Source organism: Neophocaena asiaeorientalis, unplaced genomic scaffold (assembly GCF_003031525.2).
Source record: "Neophocaena asiaeorientalis asiaeorientalis breed wild unplaced genomic scaffold, Neophocaena_asiaeorientalis_V1.1 scaffold114, whole genome shotgun sequence".
NCBI lineage: Eukaryota > Metazoa > Chordata > Mammalia > Artiodactyla > Phocoenidae > Neophocaena > Neophocaena asiaeorientalis.
Genome location: NW_020173116.1, coordinates 4,938,335 through 4,949,327, shown reverse-complemented (window position 1 = coordinate 4,949,327; position 10,993 = coordinate 4,938,335). Strand labels below are relative to the sequence as shown.

Genomic DNA, 10,993 nt, shown 5'->3' with positions numbered 1-10,993 from the left:
TGCCGTTTTATTTAAACTTTTTCCTACCAAAGGACATTTAGGTTGTCTCCAGCTTATTCTGTTACACTTTTCCTAAACAATTCTAAAGTAAACCTCCTGAAATTTGTTTCTTTAAGGAAGACACCAAATAGTGGAACAGTAAGTCACGTTAGAAATAAATTAGACACTGTCAATGTTTTCTCCAAAATGGAGGTACGAATTTTCTCTCACAGAGATGATTCATAATCTGGCCTCCTTATGAGGTGAGGTGCCTTCACACTTTGTCATTTTGGCTGGTGTGTCTTCCCTTTTGGACCTCAGAGAGGTGGGTGGAATTGTATCACTGAACCAAGGAAAGGGGATAGTATCACTGCTGGGGCTCCCAGGGGCACCTGTGCTTTCTCCCCAAAGCAGCTCCCCCCCTCCCAGGAACCCAGTTACGTGTTGAGGATGGGTACCACTTGGATACTTGCTCCTCATAGCCATCCCATCCTTTTGTACTGCAGTTAGGAAGCAGACCGAGCTGGGGGTGTGGCCCTGCTGGCTTTAAAAAAATAACACTATTTTATTTGAATACGTAATATAGTCACATGATTCAAGAATCAAACAATATAAAAAGTATTAAGAGAAATGTCTTGTTCCCACCCTCATCCCCTTGTATCTTATTCCCCAACCCCTCATGGCTACTTTTTAAATTTCTTACATATCTTCCAGAATTTTCGAAATCAGATAAAAGACATTGGAAAGGACTGCCTTATTTTCTTCTGCTGTTTGTTACATAAAAGCTAGCACCCTATAAACACTGCCTCTTGTTCTTATTTATTTGGCTGCACCACGGGGCATTCGAGATCTTAGTTCCCAGACCAGGGATTGAACCCATGACCCCTGCAGTGGAAAAGCAGAGTCTTAACAACTGGACCACCAGGGAAGGCCCTCCTGTTCTTTTCTTTTTTTTTTTCTTTTTTTTGCTGTACGCGGGCCTCTCACCGTTGTGGCCTCTCCCGTTGCGGAGCACAGGCTCCGGACACGCAGGCTCAGCAGCCATGGCTCACGGGCCCAGCCGCTCCGCGGCATGTGGGATCTTCCCGGACCGGGGCACGAACTCGCGTCCCCTGCATCGGCAGGCGGACTCCCAACCACTGCGCTAGCAGGGAAGCCCCCTCCTGTTCTTTTTGAGTTATCACAATACCTTGGAGAGGATTCCACTGTATGGATGTCCCATAATGCATTTAGCCAGGCTCCTGTTGATAGACATTTGGGTTTTTCCCCATCTTTTGCTATTACAAGCGATACACAATGAATAATTTTGATCATGTGTCGTTGTTTCACATGGGTATATGTCCACTTGTAGGATAAATTCCCAGAAATGAAATTGCTGGGCCGTAGGGGATACACATTTGTAATTTTTATAGTTATTATCAAATTTTCCTCTATAGGAGTTGTACCCATTTACACTCCTGCCTGTAATGTTCAAGGGTGGGCATTTCCATAATTCAAAAAGAGTCATGTGCCACAGTATTCATTGCAGCTCTATTTACAATAGCCAGGACACGGAAGCAACCTAAGTGTCCATCAACACATGAATGGATAAAGAAGATGTGGCACATATATACAGTGGAATATTACTCAGCCATAAAAAGAAACGAAATTGAGTTATTTGTAGTGAGGTGGATGGACCTAGAGTCTGTCATACAGAGTGAAGTAAGGCAGAAAGAGAGAAACAAATACCGTATGCTAACACATATATATGGAATCTAAAAAAAATGGTTCTGAAGAACCTGGGGCAGGACAGGAATAAAGACGCAGATGTAGAGAACGGACTTGAGGACCCAGGAAGGGGGAAGGGTAAGCTGGGATGAAGTGAGAGAGTGGCGTGGACATATATACACTACCAAATGTAAAATAGATAGCTAGTGGGAAGCAGCCTCATAGCACAGGGAGATCAGCTCGGTGCCTTGTGACCACCTAGAGGGGTGGGTTAGGGAGGGTGGGAGGGAGACGCAAGAGGGAGGGGATATGGGGATATAAGTATACGTATGGCTGATTCACTTTGTTCTACAGCAGAAACTAACACACCATTGTAAATCAATTCTACTCCAATAAAGATGTTTAAAAAAAAGAAAAAAAAGAAACGAGGGCTTCCCTGGTGGCGCAGTGGTTGAGAGTCCGCCTGCCGATGCAGGGGATGCGGGTTTGTGCTCTGGTCCGGAAGATCCCACATGCCGCGGAGCGGCTGGGCCCATGAGCCATGGCCGCTGAGCCTGCGGGTCCGGAGCCTGTTGCTCCGTGGCGGGAGAGGCCACAGCAGTGAGAGGCCCGCGTACCGCAAAAAAAAAAAAGAGTGGAGGTTTCCCAACAGGGCCTGAAGTTAAACTTCTGATTTTTGCTAATGTGATAGGAGAACATTGGTATCTCAAGATGCTGGTAATTCAATTTTCTTATTATAAGTAATATCAAACATATTTTACTCTGTCCAAGATGAGATAGTATTTCCTTCTTCTGTGGACAGCCTGCTAATACACTGTTTTGTTAAATTTCTGCCTGTTGTTTTGGTGGATTTTTGTTCTTGTTTTTCTCTAATGTTTTGAGGGAACTCTTTATATAGTAAGCACGTTATCTCTTTGTCTGAGAACACAACTTTTCTTCCCCTGGCTTGTTTTTGTGTTTTGACTTGGCTTCGGGTGACTTCTGCAATCCTGAGAATTTACTCCTGGCCTCGCTCCTTCTACACCCTCCATGCCTGTGTTCACACCGGTCCCTCTACCTAGAGTACCGCTTCCTCTCCTTTGTGTGGAAAACTCCTGCTCATCCTTTTAGGTCTGATTGAAATGTCACCCTACTTGGCCCTCCGTCCCCCAGAGCAGATCTTGTCACCCCTCTTAGCTGCTCCTTTCATAGTTTGTCTTGTCTACTTGTTACGCTGACTTTTTTTTGTTTGTTTGTATATGTCTGCCTCTGCTATCTGACTAGGAACGCCTTACCTTTCCGGTTTCTGTACTCCCAGCCCCTAATACATAGCATTTGCTTAATACATATTTGTTGGATAAACGAATAGGGAAATACTTGGCAGCTGTTAACCACCAATGCCTACTCCCCATAATGTTTTAGTTGATCCTGTTTATCAGAGGAAGCTTGCGCACCAGATATACTTTAAAAAAATTTTTTTTTATTACCTTAAGTACTTTATTACCTTTGAGTATTTTATTTTATTTTATATATTTATTTATTTTTTTGCGGTACGCGGGCCTCTCACCGTTGCGGCCTCTCCCGTTGCAGAGCACAGGCTCCGGACGCGCAGGCTCAGCGGCCATGGCTCACGGGCCCAGCCGCTCCGCGGCACGTGGGATCCTCCCGGACCGGGGCACGAACCCGCGTCGCCTGCATCGGCAGGCGGACTCTCAACCACTGCGCCACCACGGAAGCCCACCAGATATACTTTTGATGAACAATAGAAACGAAAGGGAGAGGTATAAGGCTGGTCTTTTCTGTCCAGTGATGTTCCTAAGTATCTCGCATTCAGTGATGAGGAATGAGCTTCTGAGTCCCCAGGGAGGATGCTCATGGCCCCATTTACCTTGACTCTTCTACGTCAGATCCAAGACAAGTCAATGACCACGTGGCAAAACATTTGTTTTCAGTGAAATTTATTTCAAAATCATTGAACAATCTGATCATCCTTCCTCATTCATAAATATTCCTTTTGAAATGATCTGAGCTTAAATATTTTCAGGCTTAGTGAAAGGACTTGATATAAAGACGGCACACTAGCCCAAATGAAATTGGTTCCATAGATATAGAAGACTAGGATTTTTCACAGACTCTGCTGCTTCTTGGCCCCCTTGAATTAAATTAAATAGATTAACCCATCAATAAATAAATAAATAAATAGTTAAATGGTCACTCATCAGAAGCTGTGTGCAAAGGACAGAGGATTTCTCCGAACCTAGTGTGCCATGGTTTCTGCCAGGCTGGCTTTGAGTGAGTGGAAGAGGTGAGAGAGGGCTGGCTCAGTGGATGGGGTCTGAGGACGGGCAGAAGAAGCGTGGGAAGAGTGGGGTTATTCCCGCTGGCTGGTGGGCAGGAGGTCTCGTAGCACGAATAGACGGAGGGAAGTTGGGCATTGATTAGACAACAGTGAAGTTCAGGCTGCAGCCATGCTCTTCGATTCCCCTTCTGTCAGCCCTCAGGGTCATTCAGCCCATATGGACTCTGGATACAGCTTCCTTTAGGGAGAGATGATTTCCATGGTGAAGTCAGTTATATCATGGCCGCCTTTGGAACGTCCTAGGAAGATGGGCTTTTCTTCTGCTTGAGAGGTGCTGATGTACCAGTTGGGGTACAGGGCAGATTCAAATTCAACGCTATTCTTGATTTCAATCTTGTTGAAGACAAATCGCTTTTCCATCTTCCACTTTGGGTAAGTTTTGGGGTCTACCTCCTGCAGCAAAACAGAAATAAACATTTTCATGAGGGCAGGGACACAGACGCTCTACTCTGATCTGGACAAAGATATTCTCTGGGTCGGCTAGAGAGAAAATGGATACGCAGGTCACAGGCCCAGGAGCCAGACTCCTGAGTTATCGTTGAAACCCCAGGTTTCTGTGTGGTGACTGAAGGTGTCCCTTATCCTTTTCTGAAACTTAGCATCAAATGCTAGGGAGCATAACATAGGTGGTAATGTTTTTCAAAAGTGAAAATTAGAGTAAAGCTCCTAGGCGTATCTGTTTGCAGGGACTTTGCTGTATTTTCCTCATGGCCCTGTGGCTAGAATGACTTCAGCTTGGAAATGAAGCTTTTGCTGGGAAAGCGGGTGAGGGGAGGTGTGATTTTGGGAGAGGGTTGGAAATGATGACAGGTGACAGGTCCCCTGAGCAGATTAAGTTTCCAAAACGTCATCTAACAAGTGGAGCAACCCTAACAATGTATAATCTATTGGGTGGTCACAATGGCCAGACACAAGAACATCTACATAATGATTTAATTTTCTGTGGTGGGAGAAGTTGCATGCATTTAACACATTAAACTTATTTACATCTATGCAAAATTATCAAGTAGCTCTGCTCCCAGAGTTTCTAAGGGGAAGAGGTAGTTGTCCTGGAAGAAAGTGATGGCTAGGGGTCCTTCAGAGGAGCCTGAGAAGGGCCTTCAGCCCCTGGTACCCACTCACCTCCAGCTGCAGGGTGGGCCTATCGCCTTTCATCACACAAGACAGGTATAGATTCTTTTCCTTGAGGCCTAAGGCCACAGGTATCTTGTCGTTACTTTCATCTCCTTGCACGAAGCTCATGCAGAAAACCACTGGGGAGAGGAAAGGGGTCTCATGGTTAGGGACACACAGCACTGCAGGGACTCTTACAATTTAGCATCCTTTGCGGAAACCCACACCAAGGTTCCTGTGGCTTAACAGACAGGGTAACGGGGCTTCTCACAGATCATAGCAGGTTCAGTTGGTTGAAACAGATTTTTCCCCAAAGAAGGTCTAGGGGCTTCTCAGAGCCTCACCACAGTGGCAATGAAGAATCAGGGGGTCTGAGTTTTAGAAACTGTAGAAAGCCATCTTGTCCCTGACGGGTGATGTGTCCATCCACAAGAGCACAACAATTTGATCAACGTGAAAAGTGAGAAAAGAGAGAAAGCTGGGTCCCGGAAAAACATCGGGCACGGATCTGTTTCAAGAATGTAGAGAAGGAAGTGGGAAGAACTTGGGAAAGGAGCTTAGCTGGGAAAAGTGGCTGCAAAGAGAGACATGCTTTTTTTTTTTTTTTTTTGTGGTACGCGGGCCTCTCACTGTTGTGGCCTCTCCCGTTGCGGAGCACAGGCTCCGGACGCGCAGGCTCAGCGGCCATGGCTCACGAGCCCAGCCGCTCCACGGCATGTGGGACCTTCCCGGACTGGGGCACAAACCCGTGTCCCTGCATCAGCAGGCGGACTCTCAACCCCTGCGCCACCAGGGAAGCCCGAGACATGCATTTTAATCTTCCTTAGTCATAGCTGTCTGACTTGGAGGCCCCAAGGTCACCCTCACAGTGCAATTCTAAAGAAACAGGGCTGTCTCGGCTTAGCTGACACCAGGAAGCTTTCCCACAGTGATGCCTCTCTCCAAGGTCAGCAGCCTTGGAAGAGAACTGCCTGCTTCCTTCAGCTGCCCCCTGGACCGCACCCCTGCATAGAGGATTCAGCCATGGTGGCAAAGTGCTGGGCAGATTCCCACAACCCGTGGGCCCCCCAGACTCGAGACAATTGCCAGTGACAGTAGAGAGATATAAGTTCCTGCTTGTCAGTAAGGTCTGCCTCTAAGGAACCATCTGGTATTGGGCCGGAAATATGTTAGGGGCGAGGGGGCGGGGCTGGGAATGAGGCGGGGGAACAAATTATCTCCTCACCATTCTAGTTTCAACTGCAACAACAGGAAGAAAGAACCCACGGGCGGTTAGGTCTTGTCCATCAAATGACTCCTTTCTAAAAGAAGCACTGACATGGCGCTACCATTAAATGACTTGACTGAACAGTGGTCCTGAGTGTGCTTTGAGCCCCCTAATTTCTCAGAGTCACCTCTCTTGCTGAAAAATAAATGTGCTGAGGGACTCGATCTGGTGTCAACTTTAGGACCCAAACAAAAACATATCCTTTATTATATGTTATTTCACTGCTGTTGATCATTTGCCTTAATCATCTACTCTGTTGAAAATGTAGAGAATTAGCAAGCTACCAGGAGGCCAAGAAAAGAAGCAGGGTGTCCCCAGGTACCTTCTCGGTTCACATCCCGTGCGAGGAGGTGGAGAGCCTTCAGCACACACGGGCTAGCCAGCACCAGGGATTTTTGGTCTCTGTCCTGGAGTTTGCAGGTCAGCGACTGCACACCCGCGTCGCACAGAAGATCATCATCGTATGTTTCAAAGATGACAGGCTCTAAAACGTGGAGCAGAGACGTCGTTTAGCTTAGGTGGAAGCTCGGAAGGGCAGGCCTGAATCTGGTTCCTCCGAGGATATCTGAGCATATGCACAGCCGAAGTTTGATTATAACATTGGTGGGCAGGAAGCTGGGGTGCGTCAGAACACTGGGCCGGGCACCCTAAGATTTGGGTTCAAGCCTCAGCTCTATTGCTGGCTGTGGATGGGCCGTGGAGCTACTTATGTAAAGTGGCAGTGGCAATGGAACTGGCCCAACAGGGATATTCTGACACTCGCAGGAGATACATAAGTGAAAGCCCTCAGAATGATTGGGTGCTTTGCAAAGATCAGTAGCTATCAAGGTCCTATTTTAAGAATAGTTTCAACAACTAAAAATGAGACTAAAACCATCACCAAATTGGATTTTATACAGTCGTGTCCTGAGATGTTACATTTTGGGTACCATTTTATGCGTGACTCTAAATGTATTCTGGAAAAGCTTCCATTCTTAAGATGAATAGCGCCATTAGCCAGTTACACCATCCTTTCAGTAAAGAATTCCTTAAAAAAAAAAAAAGAATAGCTTCAACTAAAGAGATGATTAATTGGGTTTCTAGGTGTCTCTGTTTGCCTCTCACTGCTGGGCCTTCTACTTTTAAAGGGTTTCAGCTTTAGGGAAGTTTAGTTGACTGTTGGGTTACGGCCTCTGAGAAGGAAATGACCAGCAATCTTGTGTCTGCCCTCAGCTCTCATTAGGTACCTTCTTCAAAGATGAGTGAAAAGATGCTCCTCAGGCCATCATCCTGGAAGGTCTGTGAGCAGGAGATCTTCTGCAGCTTCTCCACGGCCACGATGACCGACACCACCCGCCTGAGGCTTTTGTTGTAGAGCTGGTGGGAGATTTGCAGGTGGATGCTCCCATCTCCCGTGGAGCCGAGGTCCAGGTGTTGGACACAGCACTGTAGAGAGAATAAGGAAGTCAGCGTGGGAAGGTGCTTGTGCCAGAAAACTCTGGTTTTGACGCGAGAGAGGACGAAGGAGGGGGTAACAGAGCTTCTAAGGATAAACGTTCATCTCTCCGCAGCCCAGAGAGGTTAAGTGTCTTACCCAAGGGCACATGGCAAGAGAGAGGCAGACCCAAAACTAAAACGCTGGCTTTCTGATGCCCTATATGGCATTCTTCTAGAATAAATCCCATTTCTACCTTATCTCTTTTACACATGCTCCACCTAACTATAAACTTATACCTTCTTACACTTTTGATATTTTTGCAAATCTAACGCACTAACACTATGTAGTTAATTTTTCATGGCAGTGATGGTCATAATATTTTCAATACATCTATGCTCAATCAACAATTCTTCTTTTTTTTTTTTTGCAGTACGCGGGGCTTTCACCGCTGTGGCCTCTCCCGTTGCGGAGCACAGGCTCCGGACGCGCAGGCTCAGCGGACTTGGCTCACGGGCCCAGCCGCTCCGCGGCATGTGGGATCTTCCCGGACCGGGACACGAACCCGTGTCCCCTGCATCGGCAGGCGGGCTCTCAACCACTGCGCCACCAGGGAAGCCCAATCAACAATTATTCTATACAAGTTTTTTTTTTCTCTCAAATGCTCTCTCATAAATAACCTGCCAATACTTTAAAAGTGGTTACCATTCGTGAAATAGGTTCCCATTTCCACCTTATTCAGAGAACCTGTATAACTAACTGAGGTTGCCCCCAAGGCACGATAATGGTTTAAAAGCTTGAAGGACAGCTAAAGAGACAAATAACAGTGCAGAGGAAAGCTGAGTGCGAGATAAGTTCCTGCCCAGAGCAGAGGCCCCAGATGAGGGAGAGCCAGGCTCCTGGAAGAGACAGTGGAGGAGGGCCGGGTCGCACCCCACCCAGGGCCAGAGAAAACCAGTTACGTTGGTTTTAAAACCTTTAAAGAAATGTGCTTGTAACAAGACTGAGACTGGATGAGGAGGCTGTCATGAACTAAAAAAGTAAGAGAGAAGTAGCTGCCTGCTGATCTGTACAAGTACATTAGCTGGGGTGATGGCTGGACACCCTGGGAAAGTTATCAGGCCTACAGAAGAGAAGAGCCAGCTGGAACATCAGCAAGGCTCTCTGTTAAGACAAGAGTCAGAGGGCTTCCCTGGTGGCACAGTGGCTGAGAGTCCGCCTGCCGATGCAGGGGACACGGGTTCGTGCCCCGGTCCAGGAAGATCCCACATGCCGCGGAGCGGCTGGGCCCCGTGAGCCACGGCCGCTGAGCCTGCGCGTCTGGAGCCTGTGCTCCGCAACGGGAGAGGCCACAGCAGTGAGGGGCCCGCGTACCGCAAAAAAAAAAAAAAAAAAAAAAAGAGTCAGAGAAATACTCCTTTGCTGGGATAGACTTAGCTCCTGTTGACAATATTTCAGAACTGAAGGTTGCGGGATGCTAGGGTCTCTGACATCATCCAGCTCATGAGCCTTATTTTTCAAGATGAAGATCAGAGGGGTAAAATGACTTGACCAAGATCCACTGGCAAGTGAATAATTTTCTTGCCACTCCCAACTAAATTTTTTCTGTACATCATCTATGCCCTGTTATCATAAGCTCCACCCCAGGGAGCAAAAAGCAACTCCACCCTTAAAGGATGCAGACACGTTCATTCTCAAGATCATCTTCTCTGGGTCTCAGAGTGTGACTTAAGTGATTAATGTAGTTTCATCACTCTTAGGGCTAAAAGCCTCTTCTAAAAGGAGAATCAAATTTGCATTGGAGCCTGGACCGTCTTCCTAGCATGAGACAGCAAACGCTATCTCCACTGTAATTCCCCCTCACCCTCTGCAAGCATGGCCACCATCACCAAGCCTCAGTGAACCACTGTGGTGGCATGGGAGCTGCGTAGTGACCAGCCTACGTCCGTCTCACTGGAAGAGGAGAAAATCATTTGAACACAAAATTCCATAGGAACAAGGTGGACCCCTTTCCTTGAGTCTTTCCCAAGTCAGAGCCCCTTCATGTGATGGGAGCTAAGCCCATGGACTCACCTTCATCTGTTTGGGGCCGTCAGCCTCAAATAACAGGTCATTCTCGTCACTATAAATAAAAACAGAGAGATTGTTCAATTATGTCTCCTGGACAAGATTATCTTTCCTTCCCTGCAAACAATCTTCACCGTTAATAGGAAACTGCAAACAGCATGTTCCTTAGGGCTGCCTGAAGCTGCCAGGTTCCATGGTGATGTGCAGGGGAAAAGCAAATGAGGCAGGGCAGGTACCCACGTTGCTCTCTGTTGGATGCTGAGACCTAACTTCCAGCCCAGTTAAAATCTGAGCTTTCTGTCTCATTTAAGCCAAATGTGACAAGGGATCCCCTGTATTGTCCACTTGGCACCTTTCCTTCCTGTTTGCCCTCTGCAGGCTGTCCCTGCAGCAACATCTAGATGGCCTATGAGTGCCAAGGCCAGACTTATAGTGGGAAATCAGTCTTTAAACCAGGTTTGCCTTGGAACCCTGCTTGCCACTGAAAGAGGCAGTTTGGGGGGGCAAATCTGGTCTTCGAGCACAGATGACACACTCCACTCTTGAGAGGGGAGCCCTGTTCACATTACTGGTATCAATTTTCCCACTGACCTGTAGTAAGCCATCACTTCGTTGGTGGGTTCAGGTACCGTTGCCATGGCTGCTTCAGAAACCTGTGTAAAGAGGAGAAAATGAGTGACCATTTGCCACGCCAGCCCCCACGAGGGCTGCCTTCACACATGAATTGCCCTCAGCATCTAGTACCTGGTAGGCATGCAAAGAAGCAATCTTTGAACGCGTAAGTGAATGCGTGAAAGAGTCATCCTTTGGGTCCAGAGTAAAGCATTTGCTAAATCAATCCTAAGCCAGGAGTGAATTTATTAGGAGACCTGGGGCCGAGGTTTGATGCTGAGCTCTCAGACATCAGCTGCGAGATAAGCAGTATTAATCCGCAATATTTTGCAAGTTATGGCATTATAGTACATCTGGCATTTGTGCAAAAAGCCCAGCCCTCAGGCCCAGAGAGAAGGAGGGAGGGAGAGGGGGAGGGAGGGAGAGAGGGAGGGAGCGGGTGGGGGGAGAGAGAGAGAGAGAGAGAGAGAGAGAGGGAGTGAGGGGGTGTGGGGGG

The 10,993-nt window shown here is 47.4% G+C and overlaps 1 protein-coding gene across 1 annotated transcript in view; it reads right to left on the bottom strand.

The window, feature by feature from the left end:
• Positions 1-3,606: 3,606 nt before the first annotated feature.
• IL1B (interleukin 1 beta) overlaps positions 3,607-10,993 on the bottom strand; it is a 7,786-nt gene continuing 399 nt past the window's right edge. The window contains exons 2-7 of the mRNA XM_024743917.1: positions 10,477-10,538; positions 9,892-9,940; positions 7,631-7,829; positions 6,727-6,888; positions 5,147-5,277; positions 3,607-4,417 (exon numbers count right to left, since the gene is read on the bottom strand). Of these exons, the coding sequence (XP_024599685.1) occupies positions 4,205-4,417; positions 5,147-5,277; positions 6,727-6,888; positions 7,631-7,829; positions 9,892-9,940; positions 10,477-10,523 (801 nt within the window). The 5' untranslated portion in view covers positions 10,524-10,538 and the 3' untranslated portion in view covers positions 3,607-4,204. The remainder of the gene's footprint in view (positions 4,418-5,146; positions 5,278-6,726; positions 6,889-7,630; positions 7,830-9,891; positions 9,941-10,476; positions 10,539-10,993) is intronic.